At 41.6% G+C, this 17,065-nt stretch overlaps 1 protein-coding gene across 2 annotated transcripts; it reads right to left on the bottom strand.

Annotated features, from left to right (window-relative positions):
* Positions 1 to 3,436: 3,436 nt before the first annotated feature.
* Positions 3,437 to 16,910, bottom strand: RAB33B (RAB33B, member RAS oncogene family). Of its 2 annotated transcripts, XM_081303208.1 has the most exons (3): positions 16,421 to 16,910; positions 15,928 to 16,195; positions 3,437 to 4,947 (listed from the first exon to the last, which is right to left on the bottom strand). In XM_081303208.1, the coding sequence occupies exons 2-3, from the start codon at positions 16,174 to 16,176 to the stop codon at positions 4,507 to 4,509; spliced, it is 690 nt and encodes a 229-aa protein (XP_081159334.1). In that variant the 5' UTR covers positions 16,177 to 16,195; positions 16,421 to 16,910; the 3' UTR covers positions 3,437 to 4,506. The 2 variants fall into 2 exon arrangements, with proteins under 2 accessions (XP_081159334.1, XP_081159333.1); XM_081303207.1 differs by lacking the exon at positions 16,421 to 16,910 and having other exon boundaries at positions 15,928 to 16,405.
* Positions 16,911 to 17,065: the final 155 nt, after the last annotated feature.

Genomic DNA, 17,065 nt, shown 5'->3' on the forward strand with positions numbered 1-17,065 from the left:
CCCTGGGTTCAATCTCCAGACTGCAAAAACAGACAATAACAACAAAATCTAAAGCCATAAAAAGACTGCTAAGTTTCACTGCATTAAAATTATTTTCATGCTAAAACCATGATAATCAAGATCTGGAGTAGAGCTCAATGGTAGATTGCCTCTCTGGCTCATGCCAGGCCCTGGGTTCAACCCCCAGCACCACACACACACAGATAAGTTTTAAAACATAAGTCCTATTACTGGCCATGTTTTATTGAAACTGAAGCTCTTTAATTTCTGGCAATGAAGGATTAATAATGAGGAGCTAATAAATAATAAAATGCCTTCCTATACTCTTGTTAATTCCATGGAATGAATGATCCAAAACAAAAATTGAATGTAATTCAAAGAATATTGTGGAATTCCAAGAAAAATATAAAATATCTTCTATAATTAAATTACTTTTAAAAATACCTAAAAGGCTTTAGAATCCAAAAGTCAGATCATTTTAAATAAATTTGAAATTTTTTAAAAAATATTATGATTACAAATAATAAGAACCAAACTCTGGATAAAGGTAAATTAAAACAATCATTTGTCCCAAAAAGTAAAACCAAAATCAGACATTATTAAAACATCTGACCTCAGACATGCATGCAATGGCTAGCTCTAGGAAAGAACACTAACTGGTTCATGGAAGTAAATACTTGACCTTGGCCTTTTAGATTTTATCCATCCTCAACTCCTGGGGAGTTCTTTTTATAATTTTTTAAATTTTTATTATGTATGCTTGGGATTGAACCGAGAACCTCGAACTGAACAAGTGCTCTACAATGAGCAGCCCTCCACCTGGGATTTTAGCTGAAATGTCTCAACTCTGTGTTCTTTTGTGTATGTCCCAGTTAAAGCTTTCTTCCAGGCTATTATGGTAAACTGACTGTCACCATGCCTTCATCCCCTGTGTCCTTCCCCCTGCTGCTGGAATTCCCAGTATAAAGATGATCTCACTCCCTTGCTAAATGCTTTCATTTTGTACTCATTACATAAGTATTAAACTTCAAATGCTTTTGTGTGGCTGTAACAGCTATCTTCATTTTTCACTTCCTTCCCCTGCAATTACTTCTCCTCCACAATGTGGAAATGACTTCTCCTTCTCGGTTGTTAGTCTTGGGAGGGCACCTGGCTCTAGCCAGGCCAATTGAGTTCATCCTAGATATTTCAATGTGGGCTGGCAATCGGTTCATCGCTCTTGGGACAGCTGCAGCAAGCAGAAGTTCATACGCAATCAGTGGCCACATCTTCTGCCAAATAACCAGAAACATGCAGAAATCCAGTTGTAAGGAAGAATGAAGATGTACAGAGAAGCTGGGCTCGGAGTTAGGAACCTGAGTGTCAATCCCAGCTCTCCTGAATCCAGGGAAAAACTTTATCAGACCATTATAATGTATTCTCCCTTGTGGGCTGATTTAAACTGTTTCCAAAACCTGCGCTCAAATCAGCCCTAAACCACTGCACATGGCACCTTGGCAGTTTAACCACATCCTATCAGCCAGCTTCATTTCCCAGTGTTCCGACCACACCACCACCCCAACTACTCAACCATTAGCCATTCTCTCCAAGTTCAGTTCCCAGAGTCTTCTGGTGCACCCACCTGGGCTGCAGATTTCTCCTGTTACAAGACTGCCTCACATCTACCTCAAGGTGCAGCAACTATGTCCCCTCGGCTGCAAAGTTTTGGATTATCTGCTGTTTCCTTCATCTAAGTCCATTCTGTGCTCACTGTCCTTTGTATATGCTTCTTTGATTACATTTACCACATCGTATGGTAGAATTCCTACTTGCTTATATCCTATTTTGCAAGTTCTTACAGAACAGTCTTACCGGTCTATGTAACTCCACTTTTACCATCACTGGGGCACACATGGCAGATGCTTGATTAAACGTTTTCCACGATCAGCTTATTCCAAGTGAGTCAACCTTTGTCCCCCAGGTGCCTCAAAAAGACATGACCAACTCATTGACTCCACAGATGATTGAGAAAGCAGTCGTTCACTAGTGTAATTGTTTGGACACAAAAGTAACTTGTGGATTAAAGTGACCAGGGGCAGCAGTCTCAACTTCAGAGGCCCCAAAGCCCCAGGCTCACTCTCCTCAAGGGCCTGAATTGCAGTCTTATACCTCGAATAGCTTCTGTCCTTCCACGTTTTTTATAGTTGCATCTATTCATTCTGCTGAATTCTTTTATGTCCAAATAGATGTCAACCACTTTTATAGCATTTTCTGCTTACAATTAAGACTTTTGACTACCCCTACCCACAATGCTTAGAACCAGAAGTATTTTGGATTTGGGAGTTTTTCTGGACTTTAGAATATCTGCATAGACTTTACTGCTGGTTGAATATCCCTAATCTGAAACACCCAAATGCTCCAAAATCCATACATTTTTGAATGGAAAAAGTTTTGGATTTTGGATTTGCAGATTAGGCATTTTCAACCTGTGTACATATATTATCTGGAAAGTGAGGTGGGGGAAAGGGATTCTTAAAAAATTTTATATTCAACCCAGTAAACAAAGAAAACAAAACACCATTTCTTCATAACAAAGATGATTTATTGAACTTCATGGATAAATGTAACATACTTTTCTACAATAAAATTATTCAACTTTAGATTTCTTGAGGAAATATGTTATTAGCAATATACTTTCATTAAAGCATTGTTAACAACAAACTACATTAGATTCTGGGGTAGTTTCCTTTGGTGTTCTCAAAGATTTTTCTAAAACATACCTGATATATCAATTAAAAGTGAGAGTTAAAATAAATTCACAGACTTACAAAATGTGTGATTTGTGCTTAAAAAAAATTTATAATTAGTTATTAGATAGTCACCATTTTGGAAGTGATTTCAACAGTCAATAAGATGTTTTATAAATATTTTGGAATATCTAAAAGCTTTATCCCCATTCAACTGATAACATACCAAAAATTAAAATGTAAGTTGTTGCAAATGATACAAATATTTTAAAATTAATAAATTATTAAAGTGAAAAAATAAGTCCTTTCACAGAAGTATAAAGGACACTTAGTACTAACTTCTTACAAAAAAGAAAGTTACATTACTTCTTTTTAAAATCATAATAACAGTACTGAAAAAACACAAATGTGCTTGGAAAGTCTATAAATTTTCTTCCCCCACTTTAGGAAATGTTCTGAAAAGCAACAGATTCCCTTCTTTAAAAAACTACTACAGCCATCACAACTACTCCAGCTGTCGTTTTACTATAAAAATAGTTACAAATCAATATTAATTTAGATAAAGGTAAAAGGATTTTTATTTTTTAAATCCAGCATGTTTAAGAAAAATGGATTAATCTTAAATACAAATAAAGCCAATTTGAGCCCTAATACTTAAAGCTGAATATTTATTATAATCACTACTTTCATTTAGTTTATTTATAGAATGATTTTTATTTTTTTGGTAACTAAATTATCCAGTTAGGATCACCCTAATGATTAAACAGAAAATCCTCAACTAGATTAGAGGACATGTTTAATTGGTTTTCCACATTCTGCAAATATTTTAAGTACAATCATCTTTTTGGCTTACTTTCATCTAAAATTCTCAAGGGCAGCAAAGTGTCAGAATCAGTTTATGTGCACACTGCAGTTCAGTCCATGGCTTATATTCCATTTACGTAAAGAGCTTCAGAGTCAAACGTGCTCTTTTCTATGTGCAAAGTCTTAAATTCAAAATTAAAATACTTAGGGCAAAAAATTTTGAAATATTCTTTCCATCACCGAGGGAACAGACGATATCTAACTCATTTTTTCACAATGAGGAGGAACTGTTTATTGTGACCATAAGTTTCAAACATTTTAAAAATTGATAAAACAATACTATTACAGAAATACACACAGACTCAAATCAATCAGAGCAATGCCCTCGGAGCTACAATCCAAACGCAATCTGAGTTCACCCAGCACTTAGTCATGAAGTTGCTCAGGGTGACGGGGAGCAAGAAATACCAGGAACCCCTGTCACCAAAACCCCACCCCAAAGTTACAACTCCTCAGATGCTTTCAATTCGTTTTTTGCTGCTTAAAGATGATAAAATAAAGTATAAAGCACCTTGTGAAGTCACAGCATCTGCCCTCACACCAGACTTAACATCAGGAGGTGTACCCTGAACAGATTTTCTTTTTCAGTCCCAGGAGCGTGGGATGGAAGGGTTCCTGACTGGCACTTCCAGCATCGCTCCCTGGAGGCCTCCTTCATGGGGCTCTCCATGAGAAGAGCTGGTATTCCTCCTAGCCTTGCTTCATTGTCAATCTCACTTCAAAACCAACTTTTCCCTTGTGTTGTCACAGTGACAAACTTGATTAAGTGGATACACAATACAAAAGTAAGCATGACACTGATAACAGTGAGGTGTCAGGATGATCCATTATATTTGAGATTAAATCTTAAGACTTATCACTGTCATTCTTCAAAAGCATTTTTAGTCAAAATGAGATAGTGCAATAAAGCTGTTATTTAGCACCAGCATGTCACTGCAGGCTTTGCTTCAGGTTTCAGGATAATTCCATTATCAGGGGGTTGACTAAGCATTAATGGTTTGTGGCTCTTAAGCTTATGAGCCAAGGTCATAAATATAGCTTCCACATGGTCATTATCATTGGGGTTTTTAGCAGAGGTTTCAAACAAAGGCATACTGTGTGTGTCAGCAAATTTCTGTGCCAAGTCTGTGGGTACCTGAATGGCACTTCTCAAGTCACATTTATTTCCAACGAGAATCCGTGGTATATCATTTGCCAGCAAATGCTGTTTGCATTCCTCGATCCAAGATGGCAGGCTGTGAAAACTAGCCATGTTGGTCATGTCATACACGAAGACGACAGCGTGCACATTTCTGTAGTAGTGCTGTACCATGCTCTTCCTGAACCGCTCTTGTCCTGCCGTGTCCCACAACTGGATCTTAAAATGGAAAAAAAAAAAAAAAAGAAAAACAGAAAGTCTGTCAAGAAATGTCCTCCTTAACTGCTCTCTTCTAGAGCCGTCCAGTGTGGCCTCTGGGATTCAGACTGCACGACACTAGCAGAGTACCCCACAATTAAATCCCAGTACCAGTGGCAGGACAAATATTTCCATTTGGCATTTTCTAAATTTCATTACATCAAATTTTCTCTGATAAAAATCATACCTCAAAAATTTATTTTAAAATGTTAAGAGAAAAATATATTGGGTTTTAACAAACACTTAACTCCTATAAATTTGGTTATTGTATGCTCCTCTGTACCTTTCCTAGTCTAACTTAAAATATTTAGACTTAAGAAACATGGTGATAAGAGGTCCAACCCTCAAACCAACACACATACACATTCTGTAAGGTATGGGTCACTTGAAAATTTTAAAGTGCTAAACACTCAAATTATCTAATTCTAAACATTTCTTTCAACAAAACTATCTCAGTATCTCCTAGTGGGAACACTGGAAGGGATCCAGGGCAATGATGTTCATGGCCAAATGTAAGCCATATCATGATTCACGTGAAACAATGAATAAAACAAAGTTAAATGACGAGGGTACTGGTCATGCAGATTTACTTAGATAACTTTATACTGAAAGATTTGCATGACATCTAGACAGAGTAAGCCTGAAAGCCTGAACTAGTAATTTCTCACACAGTGATGTGGAAATAGAAGGAAACCACCTGAGGGGACACCATACATGGCCAAAATGTAGGTTAGAAGGTATGAACTCCTCAGAATTTGCCCGCTGGTATGAATGGTAAGTCCTTTTACTTTTGTTCCAGGCAAAAACAAAAGATACTATACAATCTTGATTTCCTGTGTTCTCCTAGCACTGGGAGGTGGGGGTGATATAATTCTAGCCAATTTGTAGATAGTCCTCTCATTATGGGTTTCCAGGAAAACTACTGCTTTTATGATTAAAAAAAAAAAAAAAGGGCCATTTGGGCCATGCATCGGTGGTGCACACCTGTAATCGCAGCAACTTGGGAGGTTGAGGCAGGGAATCTCAAGCTTGAGGCCAGCCTCAGCAAATTAGTGAGACCCTGTCTAAAAATAAAAAAATAAAAGGGCTGGGGATGTGGCTGAGTAGTTAAGTGCCCCTGGGTTCAAACCCCATTTTACCCCCTGCCAAAAAAAAAAAAAAGAAGAAGAAGAAGAAGAAGAAGAAGAAAGAGCATTTAGCACGGTCTCCTGCTCCTCTCTTACCCCTTCCCTTTCTGCCTGGCATGGGATACAATGCCTGGAGATACAGCAGCCATCCTATGCCATGAAGCTAGACCCACAAGAAAGGCACAGCAGAAGCATAAAGCTAACACCCAGCTGGCGGGTGCCATCAGATGGACTGCCACCTCTGGTCTCCTGAGTACATGACAAAAGCAAGACCTCATATGGATAAATTGCACAGCTGAATTTCTCTTCCATGTGGCTGAATACCATCCAAGTATTACTTCCTATATACCACTTGAAACCCATGCTCCTCGCACTCACATAAATCAGAAAGCACAAAGTTTTCTTCAGTACTGCACAATACACATTTTGTGATATGAACAACATAATTAACAGATGGGTCATAAAGACTCAGTGTCACATAAATCATTAGCTGTTTACAAAGCACACTAACAACTAACATCAACAAATATTTACTCAACACCTAGACCAACTTGTAGGTTATGGCTACACTTTTAGGCCTTAGTGCCCTCAATGATAAAAGGAAAGCTAGTTCCAGACCTTACAAATGAATACTAAATACTAGCTACATGACTTTGCAGAGAGCCAATAAAACAAATGTATAATTCTTTAAAAATACAACTTATGGGGCTAGGGCTGGGGCTCAGTGGTAGGGCACTTGCCTAGCATGTGTGAGGCACTGGGTTCAATTCTCAGCACCACATATAAATAAATAAAATAAAGGTCTATCAACAACTAAAAATATATATAATTCATTTACTTTCCTTCCTTCCCTCCCTCCTTCTCTCCCTCCTTTCATGGCCTTGCACTTGCTAGGCAAATGCTCTACCTGCAAGCTACAATCTCAGCCTTTTTATTTAATTCTGCAACAGTCCCACTAAGTTGCTGAAGCTGGACTCAAACTTGCATTCCTCCTCCCTCAAGCTCCAGAGGAGCTGGGATTACAGGAGCATACCCCACACCCAGCTACAACTTTCCTTTTCTAAAAAAATTCACCTTTTTTTTTTCACCCCAACTAGCACGCTAAGAATAAAAGCACTCTATGTAGGGCTGGGGATGTGGCTCAAGCGGTAGCGCGCTCGCCTGGCATGCGTGTGGCCCGGGTTCGAGCCTCAGCACCACATACCAACAAAGATGTTGTGTCCGCCCAGAACTAAAAATAAATAAATAAATAAATAAATATCAAAAACTTCTCTCTCTCAAAAAAAAAAAAAAGACTCTAGTAAATGACCTAAATTGAACTAACTGATCATTGAAAATTTAAAAAAAAAACACTCTATGTACAATTAAACATGTTTCAAACTATAGAAGTCAGACTTTTTTTTTTTAAAGAGAGAGTGAGAGAGAGAGAGAGAGAGAGAGAGAGAGAGAGAATTTTTAATATTTTTTTTTTAGTTCTCGGCGGACACAACATCTTTGTTGGTATGTGGTGTTGAGGATCGAACCCGGGCCGCACACATGCCAGGCGAGCGTGCTACCGCTTGAGCCACATCCCCAGCCCCTTCAAACTCTTTCTTTAGCATTTAGAAGGACATTGTGATTTTGATAACAAATCTAATGACCACATAAAAGCTATCCAAATAAACTGGAGCTGAGTTTTCTCTTTAAATAACATTTCCTGTTGTTTGGGTATTCAAAATTCACTCAAATAATAAAGGACAATTCGCGAGGTTTTAAGTATACTCACAGGGGCTGGGATGGAGCTCAGTGGTACAGCGCTTGGCTGGCATGCACAAGGACATGGCATGCAACTCCCCCTTTTAATTCTACCTTTCTGAGCACACATTTCTTTTATAAAAACAAACTCAAACTTAAGAATTTTCACCCACAGAAACCCTTTTATTTGGGATACCGATGCAGTAGTTCTGCACCTCTACCATGGGTCCTGCTGGAAACCCTATGCATTCCAATCTACCAAGACTTTGAGGAAAGACAAGTATGACTAAAAACTTCAGCTGATGCGTCACTTGGCTTTCAGAGGCTGTTTAATCTTAAAACCAGGGCTAACATTATGGGTCCATTTCCCCACGTTTGAGCAAAGAAATCTTTTTCACCCCCCTCAGGACTGGGGAGGCAACCCACTTGCTAGGCAAGTGCTCTACCACTGAGCTACACAACCAGCCCTTACTAAAACTTTTTTGTATTTTGAAACAGGGTCTCAATACATTGTCCAGGCTGGCCTTGAACTTTCGATCTTCCTGCCTGGCTGGGATAACACACCCAGTTGGGAAGAGAAGCTTTACTATCCTTCTCCTCCCTGTCTCACCAGTTACTGTCTCTCCCAACAATGAAAGGAGACTTGTTAATCTACTAATTATTTCTCTGGGGCTTCACACATCAGGGTACCTTCCAGGGACTAGGCTAGATCCTTTACAAGTATCACTTTCCTGTGTTCAGTGCCATGGAGTAACTACCCAACCTCGAAGCAAAGAAGAGGAAGCCAAGGTCTACCAAATTAAGAATTCACCCAAGGGGTTACAGCTCAGTGGTAGAGCACTTGCCTCTCATGCATGAGGCACTGGGTTCGATCCTCAGCACCACATAAAAATAAATAAATAAAGACATTGTGTCCATTTAGAACTAAAAAAAAAAAAAAAAAAAGATTCACCCAAGGTCACAGAATTACTAAGTCTTAAGGCCAAGATTCAAACCTGGGCTGCCTGATTCTACAGTGTGCTCAATGTTTCCGGAAGTCTAATATCCATTCCTGCTTCTGTTAAAAGCACCTCATTCTCCCTGGGGAACCATCCCTTCCCTGCTTTCAATTCATGTGAGCCCCTGGCTCTTAGGTTAGGCATGTGACCTAGACCTGACTAGGCAGCACCGCACCCCACGCCATCACCGCCCTGGTTTAGGCAAACAGAGAAACTAACTTCTGCTACCACGCAGGCCTTTAGCACCAGACCTCAGCAATTTCCAGTCTGTCAGATGACACCCAAGCTCTCCACCAGTCTGTGAACCAAGGGGTCACAAATTAAGATTCTTCATAGGGTGCCCCATCTGCTAATACTCCAGTTCACTGAATCCAAGGGACCAATTAGGTCTTCTAACCACCAACACATTTTAAGAGATAAAGTATTGATTTCTTTTTTTTTTTTTTTTTTTTTTGGTACCCAGGGATTATCCCAGGGGCATTGCATTATCCCCAGCACTTTTTTATATTTTATTAGTGATAGGATCTTACTGAGTTGCTTAGGGCCTTGCTAAGTTGAACTTGTGATCCTCCTGCCTCAGCGCTCCATGTCTTAACTTAATTCTTTTAAGGTACAAGTTGACTTCAAACTTCTATTCTCTACAGCTACATCAGGCATTTTGTTCTTATCTTTGCTCCACACTTCACTTTCATATCCATAATGATCTCCCTATGCTCCAACCCCATGGTCCTAGCAACCAATCAGACATTTTCACTTGAATATGCCACCAAACTCCTGGCTAAGACAGGGGCTTAGGCTGGGGTAGTGGCTCAGTGGTAGAGCATTCACCTAGCACATTTGGGGCCCTGGGTTCAATCCTCAGCACCACATAAAATAATAAATAAATAGGTACTGTGTCCAACTACAACTAAAAATAAAAATAAAAATAAAACAGGGGCTTATAAAATTCAAAGTTCCAGAAAACGCCCTTAGTCTCTAACTGTGCCACTTCCAGTCACCCAGACTCAACCTCATTGCCTAGTCATCACCAAAAGCCAGCTAGTTAAACCTTGAGCTTCATCTTCAAACTACCTTTTTTTTTTTTTTAATTTAGCTCTGTCTTTTCATGAGCTTCTCTCATCAGTTCAACTCTGCATTTCTAGAGCAGACTGCCAATGGGTCTCCTGTCTCTATAACTCAACACTTATCCAGGGTACCTACCTACTACGTGGTTTAGGTATGAGGCTAGACACGGAGTCCATGGGATAACTAGACATGGATCCCACCTCAAATCTAACGTAGCAAGGGAGCATGACACACATTTAACAGTGAGATGGAGGTCACTTACAGGGTCTACAGGGAGTGCACTTGAGAAGAGTGGAGGGAGTCCTTGATGGAGATCACAGACTTGAGTAAAGAAGAATGACATGTGGTCAATATGGGAAGGGGGATATTCCAAGCAGAGAGTAGGGGAAAGAAGAAACAGGGTCCAATATATCGTTTGCTCGACCATAGGATATGTGAAGGAAATAAGTGGGAAATAATGTTAGAAAAGCAGCGTGGAAGCCAGGCGCCACTGTGGCGTCCACCTGTAATTCAGGCTGCAGGGGAGACTGAGCAGGAGGATCTCAAGTTCAAGGCCAGCCTGGGCAATTTACCAAGATCCTGTTTCAAAAAACAAAACAACAACAATAGCAAATAGACCAATGAAGGAAGGCTTGTGCTATTTTAATAATTGGAATTTTATAACATGAGGCGGGGAAAATTTATCTCCCTGGATCCCACTAGTCTGGCATTTTAGGCAACAATGAACAAAATAGAAGTTGAAGAGTAGGTGTGGGAGCTCATCTGGCTTGCTGTGACAGTTCAGAGATCTGGAAAAAACACTTGAGCTAGGATTTTGAAGCAGGAGAAATTATGCAGCTAGATGACCAATTGGATTTAGAAAGCAAAGGAGAGGGGCTAGGCCTCAGGAAGAAGAGCATGAACTGGGTGAACTCTGAATTTCATAAGTTTGATTTGTCAGGAAATCTTATTGTCTTTCCCAGCCAGATATCTAAACATCAGACTAGGGGTGTGGCTCAATGGTAAAGCACTGTGTAGCATTCTTGAGGCCTTGTGTTTGACCCCCAGAACTAAAAAAAAGAGTAATAAAATTTGAAAATCTTTCTTAGATTACAGGCCACATAAAAACCAGCAGCAGACCATTTTTGCCCCTAAGCACAGTTCAGGAACCCTTGCAATATTTTGTAATTCTTTATATTCAACAAAATGTCTTTTTTTTTTTTTTGGCTAACTATTACTCATCAAATATTTGATTCACTAACAGGGGCAGAGGAGCCTGGTTTTTCCCCTTAAGTTAATATTAACATCTTGTATTTAACATGGCAAAATTTCTTTCCTACTTTTACAAATAAGGAAGCTATTGAAATGTTCAAGCAGGAGCTACTGACCCCAAATGGGAGGATTAATTAAATCTAAAAGCACGAGGCTTTTTATAATGTGTCTGCCATAGATGGGAGAAAGAAATATTGCTAGTCCGGATGGGGACAAATGTAGGGAAGGAGCATATGGCTTACAGTTGGGAGATTCGATTTAAAAGTCAAATGCATCTTTATTTAAGGGATTACTTCTATAAATTCTATTCAACTCCCAAAATTCTGCAAACAAGACTTTCTACTTTCAATTATATATTCATAGTGCCTAGAATTAGCTTAGTGAATACAAACTTTCATTTCATGAAGCATTTAAACTGAAAGGGCACTGCTTTAAATCATGGGCTCTGAAAAATTTTCCAGTCCACAATTATGAAGACATTTTAACACAATATCTCACTTTAACCAAACAAAAAATATCTGGAATGTCATTGTATTGGTAAAGTTGTATAGAATTCTCCAGCTTAAGACCAAAAAATTTTTAAGAAATGCCAGTCAGGGCTGGAGATGTGGCTCAAGCGGTAGAGGGCTCGCCTGGCATGCGTGCGGCCCGGGTTCGATCCTCAGCACCACATACAAAGATGTTGTGTCCGCCAAGAACTAAAAAATAAATATTAAAAATTCTCTCTCTCTCTCTCTCCTCTCTCACTCTCTCTTAAAAAAAAAAAGAAATGCCAGTCAGATCCGGCGTACGATATTCCAAGGAGACATGAACATGACATGAATATTTCATCAGCGCTTATGATTCACAGGTTAGCAAAACCAGGGAAGCAGCAGTAAATGGGATAAAGATTTTCTCTATCAATTTTCAGTTAAAAAAAAAAAAAAGGCACTAGTGGGCTGGGGTTGTGGCTCAGCAGTAGAGCGCTCACCTAGCATGTGTGAGGCCCTGGGTTCAATCCTCAGCACCACATAGAAATAAATAAAATAAAGGTATTGTCTCCACCTATAACTAAAAATATATATATATTAGGGGCTGGGATTATGGCTCAGTGGTAGAGTGCTCCTCTAGCACATGTGAGGCCCTGGGTTCAATCCTCAGCACCACATAGAAATAAATAAATAAAATAAAGGTATTGTTTTAAAAAAATGGAGAAGAATATGGCACATTTAAGTGTATATTTAAAATATATATATATAAAACAAAATAGGCACTAAAAAAGTTTTGTTCTTTCCAACATAGCTGCCATCTTTTTCTACTACAGAAGCCTCAGAATATTTCTGTAATCTTTTCACCCATAAAATCTCAAGTCTTGCTGGGCACAGTGGCACATGCCTGCAATCCCAGCTACTTAGGAGACTGAGGCAGGCAGATCCCAAGTCTGAGGACAGCCTCAGAAAATTAGGGAGGCCCTAAGCAACTTAGTGATACCCTGTTTCAAAATAAAACATAAAAAGAATTGAGGATGTAGCTCAGTGGTAAAGTACCCCTAGGTTCAATCCCCAGTAAAAATAAAACAAAACAAAACCCTTAAGTCTTACAGATGAAGGCAAGACACCAACACACAAAACAAACAAAACAAAAAGAACCAACACACAAAGTTCTCAGCTCCATCCTGCCTGTGGGTCTGGACTACAGATCCCTGCCAGCCCTCGGCCCTGTAGTTAAGTATTCAACAACTTTATACACTGGACATACTGTGTAGTTTTTTGGTATTAATAACTCTTAAAATTTGCACCTGATTCATCTGTGAGCAATTTTCCAGTCCAACTTTTGGGAGAATTTCTCTCCCCTTCAGCTGTCTACTCGTGCCCTCCTCTACCTCTAGTTTTCTTCTTTGGGCACTAACCCTAACTCCAACCCTAATGGTAACAAGCACAAAAAGTAATGTTCAAGACATCAGGAAAGGCAGTCTATCTACAGACATCAACTATGAACCTGGTACTTCATATATGCTCTCATTTAATCCTCCTATCAGTCTGATAAAGTATTATGACCCTAATTTTTCAGATTCTGAGAAGTTAAGGAACCTGCTCAAGGACCAGGGTGACCAACTATCCCAGTGTGCCTTAGGGGTTCCTAATTTTAAAACCTGTACAGTCTCAGGCAGTTGATCACTCTACAAAGAACACATAGTCTATCTTAGTCCACTATGTGTTGCTTTTCTAAAGAATCCTGAGACTGAGTAATTTCTAAAGTATAGAGGTTTATACAGCTAGTACTTCTGGAGGCTGGGATGTACACACACAGAGCCCAGATCTGGTGGGGGTCTTTCACTGAATTACAACAAGGTGGAGGGCACTGCATGATTGAGGCAGAACAAGCCTGCTTTTACAACAAAGCCACTCCATGATAACCCATGAATCCATGAACATATTGACCCATCATGAGGACAGAGCCTTCACCACCCAATCGCTTCCCAAAGGACCCATACTCACATATGCTAACATATGAATTTGGAGATTAAGTTTCCAACACATGAATCTGGGGGTCTGGGGGACATACTCAAACCATACTTTCTTTCTTTCTTTCTTTTTTTTTTTTTTTTTTTTTTGGTACTGGGTATTTAAATCAGGGGCATTTTACCACAAGCTACATTCCCATCCCTTTTTATTTTTTATTATGAGACAGGGTTTCATAAGTTGCTGAGGCCCTCATTAATTTGCTAAGACTGGCCTCAAATGTGTGATCCTCCTGTCTCAGCCTCCCAAATCACTAGGATTACAAGTGTATGCCACCATGCCTAGTTCTTAACCTTTCATAGGTTCATATTTGAACCCAGGTTGATTGGGCTCCAAAGCCTGAGAACTTTCTCCAAGAACTCCTGTTACTCCCACTAAAAACTCTCAAACTTCAGAAGCCACATTTTCTTCCCCACAGGCTTCTGAGCTTACTCTAATTTTGGTAAATGATTAGTCTCTCCTTATTCTGTTTTCCTCTACAATGTTCACTTTGTTTTTCTTTTTCTTTTTTTTTTTTCTTTTTTTTTTTTTTTTTTTTTTTTTACAGTGCTGAGAATTAAACCCAGGGCTTCATGCATGCTAGGCAAGCACTACTGGATAATAAAAAATTACTGTACAATTAAAAAGCAAAAGAGAGCCAGGGATAATAGCACACGCCTGTAATCCCAGCTGCTCCAAGACTGAGACAGAAGTATCGCAAGTTCAAAGCCAGCCTCAGCAACTTAGCGAGGCTCTAAGCAACTTAGTGAGACTCTGTCTCAAAATTAAAAAAAAAAAAAAAAAAAAAAAAAAAAAAATTAAAGGGCTAGGGATGTGGCTCAGTGGTTGAGCACCCCTGGGTTTAATCCCTGGTTTAAACAAAACAAACAAACAAAAACAAAAAAAAAAAAAACAAAAAAAAAAGCTAAGGGGGCTACAAAAAGGTTGATTTCTTTTACCTCAGCCTATTTTTCCTTTACTATTATTAACAGTAAAAGCCCTTTGCAGGTGGGATAGGGCAGTAATTAGGGAACTGAAAAACCAATTGTGCTTGCCTCAAGGATATAAGGGCAAGATGACCCAAGAAAGCATGTTCCTACCCATCTCCAATTGGCCTGAGGTAAAGATGACCATCAATTTAAAGCAGAAAGTAAAATCTATAGAGTAAGGAAGGCAGGGCAGTTCCTGTGCTCCCTATATCCTAAGGAAAGATATTAAGTGGTATTTAATGGGCGTTTGAAAGGAAGTGTGTCTAAGGTGTATACCGTCAGGATGTCTCAGCCTTGTCATTGATCCTCAGGCACCAGTGCCCTCATTCCAACCCCTCAGGACCCTAGCCCTCCTCAGACCTAATACCATCTCTAATATTACTCAGTGACCCAGTATCAGGAGCCACCAGTAATGACTTCAAGGTAAAAAAGAATTGAGAGAGGATCTGGGTTGGTATTGAGATGCGGTTTCCAGCAGGGCACAGTGGCACAGGTCTCTAATCAATCCCAGCTACCTGGCAGGCTGAGGCAGAAGGATCACAAGTTCAGGCTGGCCTGGACAACTTAGGGTAACACTCTCTCTATAAAAAAGTGCTGGAGATATAGCTCAGTGGTAGTAGAGTGCTTGCCTAGCATGCACCAAGCCCTGGGTTCCATCTCCAGCAATGTCAAAAAAAAAAAAAAAAAAAAAGATACCCTTTGGCACCCAAATAGGAATTATCATACACAGAATGTTTTTTTGTGGGAAAATGGATTATTCCAAACAAATCAATGTCATACAGAAACTCCTGTAGCAAAACTGTATGGAATTACCTAAGTACTTCCTCAAAGGCAACAGGCTTTACTTCCACAAGACTTTGGGCAGTGCGTGAATGAATGCTCAATAACTAACGCTTACATAATGGATTTCCTCTGCTTGATAAATTTCACTGCTTTTCCTTCGGTCGTATTTCACTGACTCCCACCCAGCATATGAGACACAGCCAATGAGTCAGTAAATACTCTCTACATTCTTGATACTCAGAGAGTGGTCCACGGACTCGCTGCATCTGCGTCATTTGAGGGGCTTATCAAATCAGAATGTGCATTTTTAAAAAAACAAGATTCCCAGGCAAATCGCATGCACATCAAAGTTAGAGGAACATTCCTTAGAATTTTGCTGTATATAAATTCTTCCAATCTCTACATCAGCGTAAGAAAAAAAAATTCTACAGAGGGCCAGAAATCAGCCCACGGAGGGGTTGGGACACTTGTCACGCGGGGCGTCCTTCTCCCTGACAGTCCCCCATCCGCTCACCTTGATGCGCTCCCCATCAATCTCCACCGCTCGCTCTCGGAAATCCACCCCGATAGTGGCCTCGGTGCGGTCGGGGAAGCGGCCGGCGCAGAAGCGGTAGGTCAGGCACGTCTTGCCCACGTTGGAGTCGCCGATCACGATGATCTTGAAGATGCGGGAGCGGGCCGGAGGCAGGCACCCCGAGCCCCCGGACACCGTGCAGCTGGAGGAGAAGCTTGCCTCGAGCGACGACTCCATCTCCGAAGCCATTCTCCCGACCCGCCCCCAACTGAGGCGGAGGAGAGGAGACGCAGAGAGGGGGAGGAATTACGCCACCGCCACGAGCGCGCCCAGCCCTCTAGCCCGACTGCGCAACGTCCCGGGTGCCGCCGCCGCCGCCGCCGGCCGCGCAGCGCGCGTGCGCACCTCCCGCCCCGCCTCGCACAGGTGTGGCGCCGGCCGCCGCCGCCGCCCCGCCCGCGCAGGCGCCCGCAGCGCGTGGCTCCGCCCCTACCGCGCTCGCGCCGCAGCCCTTCAGGCCCAGGGAGCGCGGGGCTGGAGCGGGACAGGCCTTCTGCTTGAGGACGGCAGAGCACAGCGCCTCCGGCCCCGCACCCGCCACGTCCGAGGTTGCCGCCCTCCGGAGGAAGCCGCGCGAGTCCTCCGGGGCGGGGAGAAGGGGACTGCCGAGAGGAAGGAGGTGCCGCCGGGCTCTCTCGCGAGAGGGCCGGGAGCCGCCTTGGCGGCGGCGTGCGCCTGCCCAGCGACGGGGAGGACGTCGGCGGGCTCTGCCGGCGGCGGGCTCCGTGGCTTGCAGCTCGGGCCGCCCTCAGCCTCGCGGGCGCCTTCTTGTCAGTGAGCCGGCGGGGGCTGGCGCCCAGGGCCCGGTCGGCCAGTATCCCAGGTCCAAAGGTGGAGCAAGTCACCTGAGGGCCACTCGGGGGCCTGTGACCCCAGCCTGCCTGGTGAAAATAAAACCCATTGTGCCCCAGTTGTGTGTTAGCGTCTGGGCGGCGATGATGTAGTGGTTAAATACCAGCGCACCCGGGTCGGCTGCCACCAGAGGGTGTTAATAGGTGAGACGGCAGCCTTAAGGAATGGCCTAGAATTCTTCGGAGGAGACCTACTATACGTTGTCGTACAAAAGGTCCCAAAGGGC

Source organism: Spermophilus citellus, assembly GCF_964194105.1.
Source record: "Spermophilus citellus genome assembly, chromosome: 8".
Classification (NCBI taxonomy): Eukaryota; Metazoa; Chordata; class Mammalia; order Rodentia; family Sciuridae; genus Spermophilus; species Spermophilus citellus.